Source organism: Pygoscelis adeliae, unplaced genomic scaffold (genome assembly GCF_000699105.1).
Source record: "Pygoscelis adeliae isolate BGI_AS28 unplaced genomic scaffold, ASM69910v1 Scaffold3, whole genome shotgun sequence".
Taxonomy (NCBI): Eukaryota; Metazoa; Chordata; class Aves; order Sphenisciformes; family Spheniscidae; genus Pygoscelis; species Pygoscelis adeliae.
This window is the reverse complement of record NW_008824446.1, coordinates 2,198,546-2,216,932: the sequence shown is the minus strand read 5'-3', so window position 1 is coordinate 2,216,932 and position 18,387 is coordinate 2,198,546. Positions and strand designations below refer to the sequence as shown.

Below are 18,387 nucleotides of genomic sequence, written 5' to 3'. Positions count from 1 at the left end.
ATTTCTATAAATATATATTGTAATAATAAGCTTGTAGCTACAGTGGTATCTAAACATACTCTAACATACTCTAGAAAGGTGTTTTCCCAAACATATGGTGTGGCTAATGCATTATCTGGAGTATTGAAAGCTTCCTAGATGCTTCCTACAAGCTTCAATAACACAAGATTTAGAAAGGTGAAAGGTTACTCAGATATGTCCCATGTAAATGTTTAAATGACCAAGACTAGGATGAATTGTTTCTAAATTAAAAAGAAAGCACATAAAAAATCTCTTTAATAAAATTTTTCTCTAATAAAGACGACTAACATTAACCTTAATCAGATGACAAGAGCTACAGGAAAATATGGACAAGAAGAAGTACCAGCTTATAGAGAAAAAGCTGATTTGGGTAGTGAATTCTTAAGAAGAATCCTAACAACCTTAACAAGAAGATCAACATCTGGCATGATGGGAGAGGAAGAGTAAGAAGAAAGGCACAGAAGAGAAGTGCAAATAAGACAGATGACATAGAATAAGTGAATCAGGGGTACTGATTAAAACTCTAAAAGTTTGAGACAAGATGAAATGAGATGAGATATCAGTTTGCATTGCTTAAGTCATCTTGAAACAATGAAACGGAAAGAGACAAAAGAAGTCAAGTAAATGCTGGCAGACTCTACTATTGGAAAGCCTTAAAAAGAGACCTTTGGACAATTCTCTCTGCTGATGATATTTATCTAGATGATATCTATCTAAAACTGAAATCTATCAGTTTACTTCCTGAAGTTCTTTCAGATAACTGCCAAAATAGACTGAAGGGCTCTGAGAAAGTTTTAGCTTTGAGCTAAAGGAATCAAGGACAAAGGTGATGAAGTGAAAATCTGTTAATCACAAAAGCAATGTATTTGCCCTATACTGCTTAATCCTCCTTTAACTGACTCTGAATTTAGGTTATACTTCACTCAATAACCTATACTTTTGGTCTACAAACAAACAAAAATGTATCTGGGCAACTGAAAGTTAACTAACCTGTTTAAAGTCAACTGCACTGAAATAGTTGAATAAAACTTGAATTTATTTACTTACTAACGTTAAAAATAAGACACATCACATAGGTGTGGAGTCACTGGCTGAAGGCAGTCATGAACTTCAGCTGCAACTGCAGTCTCAAAAATTTTGTATTCCTACTGAAATCCCTCCAGTCTCAGTCTTCCCTTCAATAATGGAATGTCCTATGCAGAATAATGATTCCTTGTCCAATACCTATAAGAAAACAATGGCTAGGACCACCAACCAGATGTATCTTTTAGGCTGAAGAACTTTGGAACATCATCAAATTTGCCTGGGGATAGATATGGCAAAGAATGGTGGAAGCGTGTTCAAAGGAATCACAAATCAGATACAAATAAAGACACACTTGGAAGAGGAAAAAGATTTTCATGACAGGGCTAAATCGAAGGTTTTGATTAAAATGGCAGTTGTAATTCCACATATTAAAGTCAGCTGGTGTTTGTCAACCTAGATTTGTAATATTGTTGAAAGGCTACCATACAACTCTACGACCTGCCTCAGTTCTACACAACATAATATAAAGGCTTCTGGTAACTAACATTCATTGAACTTCCTGCTACATAAGTTCTTTTTGTTTGTTTGTTTACTCAAAAATTTACTTGAAATATATTGTTTAAAAAAAATAATAAAATTATCAAGTCATGCCGAACATTATATAAAAAAATTAAAACTGAAAAGTCCTGTTCCATCATTTGCTCTGATTTTCTTTGCTAAAACTGCTACAACATGTGTGAAGGAACATTACATGATTTTTTAATATTTTGTTCTCCTATTCACTATAATAGAAACCCTTTCCTTTTTAAAATAAAGTTATTTTAGCAAGTTTTTTATTAGAATGATTCTGAGGTAAAGGATCGTATTATGCATTCCTTCTTTGAAATAAATTCTGAAATGCTTCTTTCTGAAAAAAATTTTCTGAAATTCTGAGGAATCTGAAGAAATTCTGAGGAATTTGACAGCTAGCACACCACACGTACACTTCTCCTTTCACCATCTCATTCCAAAATAATAATTTGAGAAAATAAATGACCTGTTTTAGCATTACTGAGTTCAAACAGATGCAAATTCTCCATTACTGTAATAAAGTTCGGGTTCATTTTCTTGGTATGCACTGTATGTTAGTGAAATTAAATGTAATATGCTACTTTGAAAATTGTTTATTTCTAAATGAGCTATTGCAAAAAAAGAAAATACGAGTGTGCAATACTATTTGAAAGCCCTTACAAATTGTTGGATGTACATCATGCTTCACCCACTGCAAATCTTGGCCACAGAAATGGAAACCATTAGCAAAACATTAAAACAAAGCTGGAAACTGCTGATTATCAGTTTGCCACTGTCTTCAGATTTAATGCAGTACTTGGCTCAAAAAGTTCTTTAAAAATCCCCAATATAAGTGAAAATATTTACAAAATAGAATGTCTCTCACTTAAAGCCTATTGGGCAATAGTCTTTTAAAACTCCACAGACACTTGTAAATCTGTCAAAAGAATCACTGCCCATAAACAAACTTTCACGTAAAGAGCATTTCAGTGTCAGTCAGACAGGATTTGGAATTTTTTAAGTACCATTTTTAAAGTAAACGCAAAACCAGAAATAGTTTAATGTTGATAACAGTAAATTACTAACTATTTACTCACCAGAACCCACCAGTAGCATTTACACGAATCATCCTGACAGTGAAACCAAGTACCAACACCATGAATTCCTATAAACCTGTCACTGACACTATCCCCCATGAGTTATGCCACTGTGAAAGCTGCTAAACCCCCCTCCTCCTCTTGTCTGTTCAGAGCCTGACAGGTTATACTGCCAAGCTTGCTATTTTATTTTCTTGTTATAATGCAGGCTTATCTTTGACAGGAGGGTTACTATTTGATAATTCTTTTTTAGAACACTTACCTTTTCTGTTTCAAAGGGGATTTGAAAACATACCGCAAATTAATTCAGTGTAGCACCAAATAACTAGATTTCTGTATGAGAGGATCCATGACTTTTTACAGTGCAGAAGCCTGTTACACTACTTGGGCCTATATACCCAAATAAGAATCTAATGAACTTCAGATAAAATGCATAAATTTAAATCATTCAGCAAGTGCTATATAACTTTCTCATGATTTTGTTTGTTTGGTTTCGCTTTATTACATTTTCTTACTTCCAGACAACCTTCCAAGTTAAACAAAAAGTTACAGGAGATGCATGTTTACCTGTTGGACACCGTTGCAAGATTTGGTTATGTTCTCTTGTTATTACATGCAACTTAGATACATATTTACTGCAGGTATGCACATAAGAATGTTAGCTTCATGACAATCCATTATACCTGTGCCATCTACAGCTCTTGTGCTTATTTATAACCTTGCAAGTAGATGTTTCTTTTCAGATAGAATTTTAAGGGAGAAGAAGGGAAGAGATTTATCTTGATTCCTTCAGAGTACAGTATAAGAATTTTGACAACTTCTAACTGCAAGTGGTTATGCTGCTACTGACCCAGAAAAGTTTCAGAGACGGTATTTTATTTGCATTTTTGGACACACATTGATAATAGTACACATCTCAATGATGGCAACACACAAAGGTTCAAGCACTAACACCCTAGCCAGAGCTGGGTTGACTAATACAGAAGCCTTTGAACCAAATAGAGAGAAATGCCATGAAGTGGGGTGTGAGGTTTTCTGAGACAAAAGTATCTGAGAAAAAGTAGAAGAGGATCAAATTGTGGTACTCTATTCTCAACCTTCGTTTTTATCATCTTAAATAAAGGTCAACAATTTAATGCAAAAAAGTGTTAGCACACATAAAACTAAATACACCATTCTAACCTATTAATCACTTGCATAGTTACTGTTCTGTGAAATTATTTTCAGCTAGTTTAGAAGAAATGTGCTTCTATGCACAATTATTTTCTTCACTCATTAATAACTCGGTCTTCCTACAAAGCCATTTCAGAGGATAGAAGCTAATAAGTAAAACCTTAAACAGTCCGATCTTTCTTTCAAATACATTTTCCTCGTGACACACAGAAACAAGTATCTGTTTAGGTGCTCAAGCTCTCATGTATAAATGAGACAGAAAAACATTTCAGTGATAAGTCCTAAGCTGTGGAAAGTGAATTAATTGAATTAGTGGCATACAAAACACCCTGTAAAGTTCACCTATTCTAATGGAGTTTTAATGGAACCAAGAGTCAGACATCTTGACTATTCTCACAAGTTTGATCAGATATTCTAGCTTTGTCATTCAGATTTAAAATTTGGGAGGGTTTTTTGTTTGTTTCTTTTAAATTTAACAACATTTTGAACTTTTACAGTATGTGATGGCATGCAGAGGAACTGCCAGGCCTATATTAGTTTCAATGAACCTAAAAGAAAAAATTTTTTGCTCCTCATTTTGTCAAAGGGTATCAACATTTTATATAAATAATTTAAAACCTTTTCTGTTAAGATTGTTTCCTAAGAATACATTTAGTAAAATGAACAAAGATTGCTAGTAAAACTAAATATTTTTCACACCACAGCAACATATCTGAGAGTCTGGTTAATATATTCTCTCTGAAATGGTAGTTTACATTCAGCACGCCCTTCAGCAGAGAAGCATACTGCAAAGGACTGAACAGCATGTATAAATGAATATAATGACTAAACCCTCATAATTTTCCAGTCAAGTCTTTGTAAGATTCCTTAAGCGATTCCAGCACACATTATTAGTAGAAAGTTTTGGTTTAGTGTCAAGATCCAAACATACAGACCTCCGCACACCATTAAGATCTGTCAGGAGTGTAGAAATGTGTGCTAGCAGAACCCGCTGAGAAATCGGAACATTTCCCTTCTGTCTGAACAGTACAAAAAATGAATATTTTGAAATTGAAGAGGCTTGTCTGGCTAATTTAGAGGAAGACAAAATTTTTAAGAAGCAATAATAATATTTTTAATCAGATGAGCTAAGATTTTTATAGTGCTAATTCAAACATACAAACACTTAATACTTAGTGTACTGAACAAGGGATCAGATAGAAAAGAATTGCTGGGCAATGGCTGAAACAGTACGTTTATGAGCTGAAATTGTAGAGGCCAGAGAAGTGATCTCCTGTTTCCCTCTGTACTGCTGGATCTCTGATTTTCTGTGCAAGACAGATCATAAAGTTCCACCTAATTAATTCTTCTACCAAGTTTATGGCTTTGGTTCAGCTAGAGCATCCTGCTTAGATTTAAAATAATGTAAATTCATAAACTACCTACAATAGTAGCAGGAACACTTCTCAAAGTGCTAATTAGCCTCACTACTACTAATTTGTATCCTACTGTCTGAATTAATGTACTTTCAATCTTTGATCATTGGCAGTAAATACATAAGCGAACGCCTCAATTCTAGCAGAAGTCTGCCTTTTCTTTTACTGCATACTCCCTCAAAGAGGAAAAGCTGATGAGATCAGCTTTTGTTCCTCCCAATGCTAGTATTACACACTCTCCAAACTACATCATTCATTATCCATCATACACATTGATAGGGACAATATTCCTCCTGTTCCCAGATGTACACTACCTGCTCCCAGATGTATACTACATAGTTATGTAACTAATGCTTAACATACACACACACATACATATATATATTTATTTATTTATAGAAAAGGGCACACAGAAAAGTGCACAGAAAATCATAACTGTGGTATTTCCAAGATTCGTTTTAGAATCTTAACATTCGCAGAATGATTTTTAACACAAAATTTCTGAGGATTCTTTAGCCAAAGAAAAAATATAAAAGACAAAATTAACAGCATGCCGTTGTTTAACCAACAGAAAGCTTTCTCCCTCGCCTTTGTGCACACATGCAGACTTCTGCTTCCAGAGAATAAACTCTTCTAAAACATCGTTGCTTTGCTCCTCTATTATATTTCTGAATCTTATTAAAACCATTCCATACTATTCTCTATTATCACAAACTAGAAAATCTAATGGAATTTTAAGAAATGATCCACTTAGCAAAATTTCCACTTAATGTATTCACATATGAACATTACCAATGGAACTCTTGTAAAATAGAATCCAATGCACATATACAAAATGTGTTTTTTGATGCCTGTGTTGTATCTTTGCCAAATCAAAACAAACTGAAATATATCTCATCCTGCTGAGGCAAGAGACTATTCAAACAGAGGTCAGAAAATTCTGAGAAGGAAAAGCGTGTCATTTTGTCAACTCTTGAAAACAATAACCGTTCCTGTATGAAGCTGTCCTTTGCTCTTTTCCTTACACGATTCTGCATTGCCTCAAAATACATCATGTAAATGTTGGACAATGCAAAAATATAGCGATACTCACCAGGTACAAAACAATGTGCTCCATTTATGCTAATGTCTAAAGAAATAACACATGCACCTATTTGGCTCCTCATATTTGGCCACTCAGTTCAAATTTCTATTTGCCTGCACTTCCAAAATTTTAAGGTGAATTTTAAAATTTAAAAGTGTAATTAACATGAAGAAAACAACTAGTTCCTGGAAAATATCATACAATTTCTCTGCTGCTACTGGGAAATTTTTTCTAGAACATGTATGCGACTCAGATTTCTAAATCCCATTTTTAAATTGACTTAAAATGTTTCATTTAAATTAGGCTAAGGCTTCAATTGGTTGAAAATATTTTAGAAAGAGGCCTTTGATACTTTTTTGAATACTATCCTCCTGTAATGAATAAACAATCACCTTTTACTGAGAAATATCTATTGATCCAACAAATTATTTAGAAAGTTAACACTCAAACTGATGTAATATTTGGAATTTTCATTATGTGATCCAGTAACTTTACTGTCTATAAAGCAAATCAAACAACAGACAAAACCTCTCAACATTGTAATCGTTGCCCTGTTGATAATTATTGTATCATGATTATACTAAAACTCTATTCTGTAAAACAGACTTTATCTAAGGCCATATTATGTATGAACTAAATATATCATTCCATCTGAATAAATAATAACACATTCAATTAATTTCTCCATCTGTGCTTACATAGAAATCCAACAAAAGCTGAAAATGTCCCAATTCATTAATTGAAAACATCAATTAATCTCTAGAACAAAAATAGTTTATAATTAATTAGTGGACATTTTGTTGCAAAAACCTTTAACTCAGTTTGAAGACTCTGATGGGAACACACACATTTAAGAATTTTAAATTAACTTCTTGTGAATAATACTGATTAAACTTTTCTGCTTTTGTATATTTTCCTATTGGTAAATATATTCCCTTATAATCCTTGATAAAAACAGATGTTGTTCAGGATTTTAAACTGGGAAAATCAGAGCGGTTTAGTCTTAAATGAGCATGAACTGATTATTTTTTCTTTGTGCAGCTTCCTCCTTGTCTCTATTTATAGTGGCAGTGGCTGCAAGAGTTGAGAATGAGTGACCCTTTTCAATTTCCACCCACTTCTCATTTCTAAATTCTCTTCCATTCTTGTCTTAATTTTGTAACACACATCCACTTTGCAATACAATGTGATACAGAGCTCCCTGAAGAGGCACTGAATGAGAGCAATGTAGATGCAACAGTTTAGTCTGGTCTAGTCAGCCATGCTAAGAGACAGGGTTAATTAGCTATGATGCTGGTATTGGTATGACAACACCATGCTGGTCACATCCAGTGCACTGGATCTGTTTCTATGAAAAAGAAAAAAAAAAAAGAAAAAGAATATATACATACACATAATCATATCTGAAAAAGAATATATATATTGTCATGCTGCCATTTGAGAATGAAAATAAAATGAAGCACTTGAAGAAGAGGCAGAGAAAGCCAGGTATGTTCAGCCTGGTGAAGAGAAAGCTAACCGGGGATCTAGTTTTTCGCTTCAACTATCTAACGAATAGCTATAGATAAGATGAAGCCAGAATTTTCTCAGAAATGCACATCTAAAGAAAAAGGAGAAATAGTCACAAGTTGCAGCACAGGAAATTCTCACAAGGGATAAAGAAAAATATTCAAGATGGTGATTCAGGACTGGAACAGGTGCCCAGAGAGGTGCTGGAATTTCCATCCTTAGATTCAAAACTGAGCTGGCTAAGGCCCTGTACAACCTGATTGAAATATGCAGTTAGTCCTCCTCAAAGGCTTTGGACCACAGGACCTCCAGAGGTAACTTCCAACCAAACATCCTGCATTTCTCTATGATTTTAAGATACTTGTAATGCTTCTGTATGAAAAACAATGTGAAAATAACCAATGTAACATTTCTCAACTTTTCATGCATAGTTTTACTTTCTTCCCTTTTAATCTTTTTATAAGGGTTATACAAGGGTTATTACAAGATGGGGTTGCCATAAGCCGAAGTTGTGATGAAGTTCCACTACTTAAATGTGGAAAAGTTGAGGGTAACATACTTACGCAAGATACAGATCTGTCAACAATTAGGTTAAGAGGCCCCCAGTTTGAAACCATGTTTCCTGGAGTACTGAAATCCAACTGATTATTATAGGTAGCTGATCCATGAAGTCTTGTTTCTATTTTAGATTAAATTATTTCCTTTCAGTCATGTATGTGTGTGTGTAAACACCTACATATATACTCATATACACTCAGTTAAGTTAGTAAAAATTTAAAACATATATACAGTACTGAAAAAATATTAGTATGAAAATGGCAACTAATATCTCTGCTGGTGGTCATGAAAGGTGAAAGCAAAAGGTATGTAATGGTGACTAATATCTCTACTGGTGGTCATGAAAGAAGGTGAAAGCAAAAGGTATGTGGATTTTCAATGGGACCAGAATGTTACAATCTCATAGGAAATTTAATTAATTATGAGAAGAAAAGGTGTGACTCTTGAAGTATTCAGAGTGGACCTACCTTGGTTTCCGTTTTTAACCATTCAATAAATACCTTTGCTCTTTCAGCTGTTAAGGTCAAGACTACTAAGAAGTTATAATGAACATTACAGTAAATGATACACGGAATCTAATACTGCTTTCTTTTGACTAATGAAGCAGCATTTTAAAATTTTATGAACTGTATTGGAAAGAAGAGCACTGAGTATGACAGATGGAAACAATCTACAGTGCAACTAATTCTGAATAATTAAGACTGTCCAACTTTGGAGAGAGATGAATAAAAGGTTCATGGTGAAACTTATACAAGTCTATCATACTTTGGTAAAGTGTCTGTCTTTCTAAAAATCTTGTGATTACACATTTCAAACATTCTGTGCTTATTCTAGAAGACTACCAATCAAGTGGCATTGTCCAGATTAGAAAGGAAACGATGTTTGGTCATAGGGAAAGGAAAAAGTGGAAATCATTGACCTAGACAAGGAATAATATATCTTACAATCTTAAAATATTGGTGCAAAGCAAAACCTATTTTCCATAAATATAAAAGCTAATTTATGGAAAGCTACAAAGGGAAAGCTAACACCTGTTGAACGTATCTGCCTATGCTACTAGGTAATATTTGAAAACCTTGGAAGTACACTGACTATACAGATGTGGAGTGAAAACCTGAGCTTACAGAAAACATTTCTTTTCCCTGTGACCTTAAAGTGGAACCAGATTTCACTCCAAAATTTTCATCTCACTATTTAATATTGCATTCTTTTGCACTTCTTTCCCCTTAAAAGCCTATATTAAAATGCATGTTTTTGTTTATCATTCTTTTTAACCTAAAAATGCTCATGATTACAAAGTTTGCTCTGGAATATGTGTTAAAAACCTGTTGGATTAAGGTTCTCCAAAAATTTGTTTGAATTTTTGAGCCAAACTTTAGTCTAATCCCTTTAGACTAAAGTTAGTCTGTCCGTTTAAAGTCTAATCTGAAAGACTTCAAAATAGCAAATTGTATGGAACTCAATCTGCTTATCTGAAAAGGATGAAAGGGTTTGTGCTCCATCTAGATTTGAACTTTCGGTTCCACAGTGTCTAGGTATTTCAAACCAGAGGTTTACACCATTAAGACATGCCACTCATGATAACTCAATCTTTCCTATGTTAATATCCATGATAGAAAGATAAATGAATGCCTTGATAAACAAGTAGAAAATATTTTTAAATACTAAATGACAACTATTATGAAAAGTGTCTATCAAAATTACTATTTCAGGCACAAGAGGTGATATTTATCTTTTTTTTTAATCATTCTGTACAAATCTCAGAAAAAAAGTAAGTCACTAACAGGAACATTAGTTCATTCCCTAATGGCACACAAGAAAACCCCTCTTTCATTTATTACCTTTGTCTCATCCCCCTTCCAAGGTAATCTGCTTAAGGCTACCTTAGCCAACCAAACTAAGTGAAATAAATCCAATGTACCCTATAACACAGGCAGCCCCAGTTAATATTGTTCAAATTATTTACATCTGAAGGGCCGCGCCTGTCTGGATAGCTGGGCCCAACGCTTCTCTGGACTTGGTTTCTGCTACTCACATCTGTTTCAGCTTTAGACTTTCACTGGTATTCTGCCAGCAGCCACAACTTTTTAATGGCTACAATAAACTACAGAGACTCATCAAATCTTTGTTGTACGTGTTAAAATTATAACCTCTTCAATTAAAATTTTGATTTAAAAATAAACTACAGCATTATCTGAAGAAAAAAATTTGAAAGGGAATGTTTGAAAGAGATACCACATTTTTATATGAGTGATTGTTTCTTTGTTTAAATATAAGAGAAACTAATCACAGGAATGCTTGTTAGAATTCTGCTGCACATTTCTGAGTGATAAAATACCGACATCTGAAAACATTTCCACAACCTTTTTTTTTTCCAAATCTTTGCTGTCATTAACTTTATATGTTAATTGGTTTGGCTGGGTTTCAAACAGTATCTTTACAAAGAAGAGTTATGAAAACAACCTCAACATAACAATTTTTCTAGATTTTCTATAAATACCTAAGAAAATTTGTTTTAGAAAATAGAAATCGGTAATTACAAGAAAGCTGCAGTTTTTATTTTAAGAGTTAGAGTGTTTAGCTTTTCCTACTTGCTGTCTGTGTCTTTGCAATGTAGAACAAATATGATGTGAATGTCACAGCCTCAATGCAGATCCTGTAAGACTAAGATGCATGACAGCAGGACTACATGCTGAAAAAGTGCAAGATCAAACACAGATCATGTTTCTGCACAAACTAGCCCAAAAGAGGGCAGGCCAAGGGGTTTACAGGGCCAAGCGATGAGAGGAGATAGAGCACTCACTTATGCCCGGGTCGAACAAACAACAACTGATACTTTCGTACCACTGTTAACCTTTGAAACTATCCTAAAGATGGCAGTGACCTAATCCAGCAATTTCTAACTGTAAGGATAAATTATTTTGTAATGGTTTTCATTGCCTTACATTGAAAAAAATTAAAAACAATCATCTTGTTCAACTCTGATTCTAAAAGGACTCTTCCATTTTGATGCAGAGATGTAAATGTAAATGGAGAAGTTTTTATAGGCTTTTATGCAGATTCTCTCCCTAAACTCCATTTTCTACACAAAACTGCTTCAGTAAAAGTAGCAACTTTTCCGTAACAAAAAAGACAGGCTTAAAATATTCAGTCATCATTTGCTGGATTTATTTTAGAAAGTCATATGAAGCACAAAATAAAAATGAAACTGCTTGGAACACTTAGAGAGCAACCCTTCCTACTTTATTTCCACTCAGTACTTTGATTGATAGATGAGTTGGGTTTCTGAGCCCCTCTTTATAATAAACATTTTTAAATGTTTATTTTATGTCCCAGGGTGAAAATATTTTGAACTGGAGCTTTCCATTTCCCTTTGCTGTGCCTTGGCAAGCTGTGTTTTATTTCTACATTAATAGTATTCAACTCTTTCTTGTAGCTGTTAAATTGTTGTTGTACAAGTACTGAAGAAAGTATTTATGTTATGGAACTAACAGATATCCACAGTTAAACACACAGTTCTGGAGAAGCCAGAGGAAAATTCACACATAAGTAAAGAAAATTTCAGAAAGATTTCTTTAGGGGCCTTTCGATCATAAAAGGGAAAATTACTTTTCAGTATCTTTACTTTCATTTTTATTAAGTCATGTGTTTGAATTTTTTTTTCTTTCTAATTTATGTGAGTAATTTGTGCCACAGTGTAAAAACTCTAAATGAATCAACACTATAAACCTAATTAGCAATAAGAAAACCTCATAAAGGTCACATTTTAAATGGCACTTTGTTGTTAGCAGAACAAATGTGAAAGTTCCCAGTTACCTTCTAGATCTCTCCTCAGTTTCCTTAAGTCTTTTATTAGGTCTTCAAACTTAACTTGGGAGGCCTGGAAAAAATCCTGTGGTTCTGGTAAAGGAAAAATACTCTTGTCTGTTCCTGCTTCCTAAACAAACAAACAAACAAACAAGCCACTATGAACACTGAATGCATTTGCAGTGAAATAAATTACTTTTTTTGAAATGTCATCTATGAAACACTATTATAAAACTGGAAAAATAATATACTTTAAATTATTCTTGCTAAAACAACATATATATTATTCAAGATGAAATCCTGACCATTCTGAGTGTTGAAACTTCCTTTTAGATGTTGTAAAGCAAACTGTGCTCCGTTTAAACTGTGAAACAGCACTAAGCTCACATTTCTGTTCATTTTATATCAATAAAGGTTTAGATAAGGGATTAGAAGTTTCTTAAAAACAGATAACATGAATGCCTATTTTAATGCAACAAGTGATCTTATGCCAAAGTTTGCGGTTTCATTCTCTCTTAAATATACACACACTTTATAAGCATGAATTGAAAACAATATTTATATATTGCTTGAAGTATTTTATACAGATAAAAATATACAGTTGAAGGTTTATGCGGCTAAATAAATCACATGGGTTAATGTCTGTATGTAACTCCTAAGTATATACCTTATTTTTAGCACAGTAAGAAAAAAAAATCAGAAGTAAAACAAAACAAAACAAAAAACCTTACAAGGTTCAAAGCAATATCTCCACTGGAAATTTAACAAGTAAAGTATATAAATGGTATTAATATGACATTGTTGTGTATAAGCATATAATAGTGAGTTTAAAATACTACCTGTGCACAAATTTCAGTCTGTAAGAAAGGAAAACTCATAGGTTGGAGAACTAATTGTTTTGTGAACAGGGAAAAAATAATTTTATTATTATAAAGATATGAACATTCAGGGGGAAAAAAGTACAATGGATGACATTTACACTATGTCCATTTCCTCCCAAGGAAGATAAACTGGTTTGTTTTACAAAATTCCCTGAAGTAAAATTGCAGTATAGTAGAAATTTTGCAGAAATATTAAATATTTAAAGAAATTAATTAGAAAGCATTAGTTTCAGCATTATTAAAAAAGGAGAAAAGAATACATATGTCAACACCCTGAGAACTGAGAAACATTACAGGCTAGACAAAGTTGCTTTTGTTATGAGGCTTTTTACAAGACGGGTACTTAGGTTAAAGTAATGCTCAAAAAAAAAAAAAAAAAAAGAAAAAGAAAGAAAGAAAACAAGTACACATCTACATATCTGCTAGTTTTTTTATCTTCTCTACAGCTCAGCCCCAGGAGCTGTTCCACAGGCTCCTGACATACAGACCCTCCGGCATTAGAGATCATAGAATCATAGAATGGTTTGGGTTGGAAGGGGACCTTTAATGAATCATCTAGTCCAACCCCCCTGCCATAGGCAGTGAAATGTCTTCACTTATTTTAGTCTTCACTTACTTTAGTCTTACTCCTGGAAAAAATACTCATGACTACTAACTCATCAATTCAATATTCTTATGTAAGAATTTTAAAAAAAAAAAAAGAAAAAAAAAAGAAAAAGAAGAGAAAAAATTATTTGTATTTGACCAGACATAAGGTTGTGAAAAATTACACTGGTCTTAGACTCAAAGATTAGGTAAAGGCATCTTCTTAATCTTAAAAATAAGCAATTACATACTTAAAATCAATTGATAGTGACATTTTCATTTAAAAGACGATAGTTCAATTTTTCCACTCAAAAACTTTGGGCACTGCTGATATCTATCAAAAAGCCTCATAAATGTAACTCACTCAAAGCAGCAGCCACACTTCTTCCCACATTTTCAACCTCTAACTTCATCCCCATCAGCTGACTCACCTATCTTAAAATACGAACCTGTCCTTGCATTCTGTCATGAGAGAGAAATCATGCTTCTGTCTTCCATTATTACCACATCAGAACAAGATTTACAACATTACAGTAGCCAGGATGTAACAGTCTGCAACAGCCACAGGCAATTGCCTGTAGTGGTTAGTTCAACAGTTAATGTGAAATTTTCCAAAGCCTTATCATAAAACCTATAGCAAATTTCAGACCTATTGAGGTCCTGGAATCATAGAATAGTTTGGTTTGGACCACAACTATTATAAGAAAGCAAAAGAAATGGATTTCATTTTTCCATCAGAGCTACTGTGTTCGGATTTTTAAAAAGCTAATACAAACCCTTTTACAATCTCTTGAAACCTACTTTTGGAGAGGCTGATACAGCAAATGAATCTTTTACCTTATCACAATGGCGTAGGTAATATATGACGACATAATCCACAAGATTAATACCATTATCCTAGGGAAAAACAGATATATTGTTAAAAATGTGTGTGATTAACACTATTTCAAGTGAGTGAAAATTTACTCTATTTCAAAATAAATATACTATTATTTTATATTGCTGTGAGAAATAGGACTCACAATATCTTCAGCCCTAGCATTACTGACCAAAAAATCGATCTTTTATAACATAGGCTTGATCGTACCACCACAGGACCTAGAGCTTCTTTTGGTTCTATGTACCAGGTAAGAAAACATGCACTGGAAGAAGCTGTCCCCATATCTTTTTTTAATAATACAAGGCATTAATATTAATTAATAATATTATTCTTGAATATAATATTAACTAAATATTACAGTCACCTCAAATATATTAAGGTGAACTGAATTTCTTGATTCCTCCTGTCTCAACTAATCTATAATGAAGATCTGAAAGAGGCATAGATATTTTTCATATTTCACTCCAAATGTAAAACCAGACAACATGTACCTAACAAGTTCATGCCCTGTTGCCTTATAAATATGAATTTTAATACTCACGTTGTGGAATCACCATTTCCATGGTCCTGCATACAACAACTGTACATAAGATCATTTTATTTTGTTATGTGTCATTGGGTCAGCATAGGCCAGATGAACTAACGGAAAAGTGTAAAACTGCAACTTATACATTACAAGGTACCGTTCAACAATGTAAAAGAATCATAATATAGGAAATTATATCTGGAATGGCTTTGAAGTTTTTTTGGATGTGTTTTCATATTGTATATTGACAGGTATCAGGACAAACATTTGTATGTGAACAATGTCTGACTTCCTGTACAGAGCTGCCTCGCCTATATTAGAGCCTGCAGCACATTATATTTTATTAATTTCATACACCAGCAGAATTCTTAACTAAGCAAGTCACTGCTGTCATTCAGACAAAGCCACTCTGCTTGTATAACGGTTTTAGAAGACATTGCTGGCAGGTCATGTGACAAAAAGGAACCGAGGTGACTCATGAACATTTGATTGCCCTTTTAGAGTCAAATAAACCTGTTATTCTATTTTCTATATGCTAAACTATCAAACCTATTTCTTTGGTTTAAAGAGTATTTGCAGAAGACAAAAAACAGAGGTTTTGAGGGTTTTTTTCTTTTAAATCTCTATATATATCTTTTTAAAAAAAATCTCTATAACAAGTAACTTTCTAGGCTCATGTGACAACAAATGACTTTTATGTGAAATAAGAGATATTTAATATTGACTCTTTACCTTAGCTCCTGGAATTCAGCTTACCTAGATGTAATATTGCTTGCTGGCAATTCCCAGAAAGGGAATAACGGGACATAGGAAGGATACCTTAGTGTTCAAATATACAAGACCCTGCATTCTTCTTCCTTGCAAATATGGTCTACCAGTTATCTCTGAGGTTTCATGTCTGCCTGTAGCAGCTGGCCCCTTTGAGTTTTTATGCATTTTGGAGACTGGTCTAAACTAATAATATATTTATTTTGGCTACCAGGAAACTGTAAATACTGTAATTTTTTAGCTTGTTTTGCTAAGGAACAAGTCTTATGCAATTATACTGTATATCTGTCACTCTTTTTCATAATTCATAATTTTGGAACGTGCTGGCTAAATTCAGCCAAATTGGAAAGTCCCAGAGATAATTAAATTCTCATAAGTTTATGGTTAGACAGAAGAGCGAGACTAAAATCAGTACTTCTACTGAGAAAAGTCAGGTGAAGCTCAGTTGTTTTACATTTTTCTTCGTGGCAGCTGGCCAACCAATGAACACCCGAGTACTGGGAAACTTGGTCTGGTTCTAGTTTAGCTTCAGCTTGTACTGTGTCTTGTCCATGGAGTAGGACTGGAAGAAAAGCGGTCATAGGGAACAGCTGAACCATTGCAGTGAAGAGGAAAGTAAGAATTAGAATCATAGAATCATTTCGGTTGGAAAAGACCTTTAAGATCAAAAAATCCAACGGTTAACCTAACACTGCCAAGTCCACCACTAAACCATGACCCTAAGCGCCTCATCTACACGTCTTTTAAATACCTCCAGGGATGGTGACTCAACCACTTCCCTGGGCAGCCTGTTCCAGTGCTTGACAACCCTTTCGGTGAAGAAATTTTTCCTAATATCTAAACCTCCCCTGGCGCAACTTGAGGCCATTTCCTCTCATCCTATCACTTGTTACTTGGGAAAAGAGACCAGCACCCACCTCGCTACAACCTCCTTTCAGGTAGTTGTAGAGAGCGATAAGGTCTCCTCTGAGCCTTCTTTTCTCCAGGCTAAACAACCCCTGTTCCCTCAGCCGCTTCTCATACGACTTGTGCTCTAGACCCTTCACCAGCTTTGTTGCTCTTCTTTGGACACACTCTAGCACCTCAATGTCTTTAGGAGACAAAGGACTCAAATCCATTGGAAAAACTTCCATTAATACAATTGCTCACTGAACAATTCATTGAATGTGTTTTTACACTTTGTTAATGATGGTATTCACAAGTAAAATAAAAAGCTCCCTAGACATACTGCTTTCCTGACATTGCCTGGCTCACAAACGCACTCCTACATATATGAAGCATAACTGGTAACAAAAGCTTAAAATCTACCTTTCTTATAGTTCAAGACAGCACTTCATGCAGGAAAAGAGGAAGAACATGAAAGAACAGGTTTTTTTTCTCACCCTCCAAATCTGTACCAGCATCAGCAGAAAATACCTCCTATTCTTTACTGCTTCATATATCCATGTGGTGTCTAAGTATGCTTTGGCAAAGAATGACTTTGAGTAGTGTTTCCAGTGCCTACATTACCTAGCACCTCCTCCTCTGCCCTACTGAAATAAGGAACAAAGTAACCTCACCTCAAAAGGTGTCCAGAGTTTGTTTGAGGCTGACTTTGATCCTAGCATGACTAATCAAAAACGTGCTAGTGGTTCTCAATTTTTGACAAAATAATTTACTGCCATCTATGAGCATTTTCTTGTGCATGCCATTCAGAATTCATGCCCTACATCCATTTAACCGCCAATTCAAAAAGAAGACTGAAAATATCTTGTTGGGTCTGACACACCTCTTTGAAGAGGATTAAAATCCTGTATACTACATATTTATAACCTTTACGTATAATTTCTTAGTGTATATGCTACACTGAACCTTTACTGATATTTTGGTTTTAAACCTGATTTTTAAAACATTTTTACTCACATAGAGCTACTTTAAGTTAAGGGCAAGAAAAAAGAATGGGGACATTTACTGGAGAAGACTTCAGCCATTTGTGCTCTCTCACATCTCTAACCTACTGTAATTAAGTCCCTACTAGTAAAAGAGACACACAGAAGTTCTCACATAAGATAATTATCCTAGTTGTACTGAATAGGAGAAATTGGAGATTATGGAAATATGCATATGTCCAGCAGAAGAAGGCAAAAAGTTGGGAGAAAGAAGCAAGAAAATGGTACAAAGTGCCTTGCTTTTTCAAGCAAGAATGGTAAGAAATAAGAAAAGATTAACTTTTGACAGATGATGGAACCAAAAAGATCACTTGAGAAAAATTATCTTTAATTAAAAATTAGTACTTACTCTGCTTTTGACATCCTTTAGTTTGGGGAGTATTTCCAAACCAAATCCATCGGCTTGACCTCGGGTCCTATTCCCGCCATTCATATAATTTCCAAAAGCCAGAATCAACCCTAAAATTTCCTTTACACTCGTCAAGTTCAGCAAAGCCTGGAAAATGGATACTAGTCTGTAACTTCCATTGGCACAAAAATTCTAATTGCTAATATAAAAAAGATTTTTTTATTTTGTTTT

At 34.1% G+C, this 18,387-nt stretch overlaps 1 protein-coding gene across 1 annotated transcript in view; it reads right to left on the bottom strand.

Annotated features, from left to right (window-relative positions):
- FMN1 (formin 1) overlaps positions 1-18,387 on the bottom strand; it is a 147,321-nt gene that overhangs the window by 42,402 nt on the left and 86,532 nt on the right. Inside the window, exons 10-12 of the mRNA XM_009320985.1 lie at positions 18,157-18,303; positions 14,543-14,602; positions 12,249-12,369 (exon numbers count right to left, since the gene is read on the bottom strand). Coding sequence (XP_009319260.1) covers positions 12,249-12,369; positions 14,543-14,602; positions 18,157-18,303 — 328 coding nt within the window. The remainder of the gene's footprint in view (positions 1-12,248; positions 12,370-14,542; positions 14,603-18,156; positions 18,304-18,387) is intronic.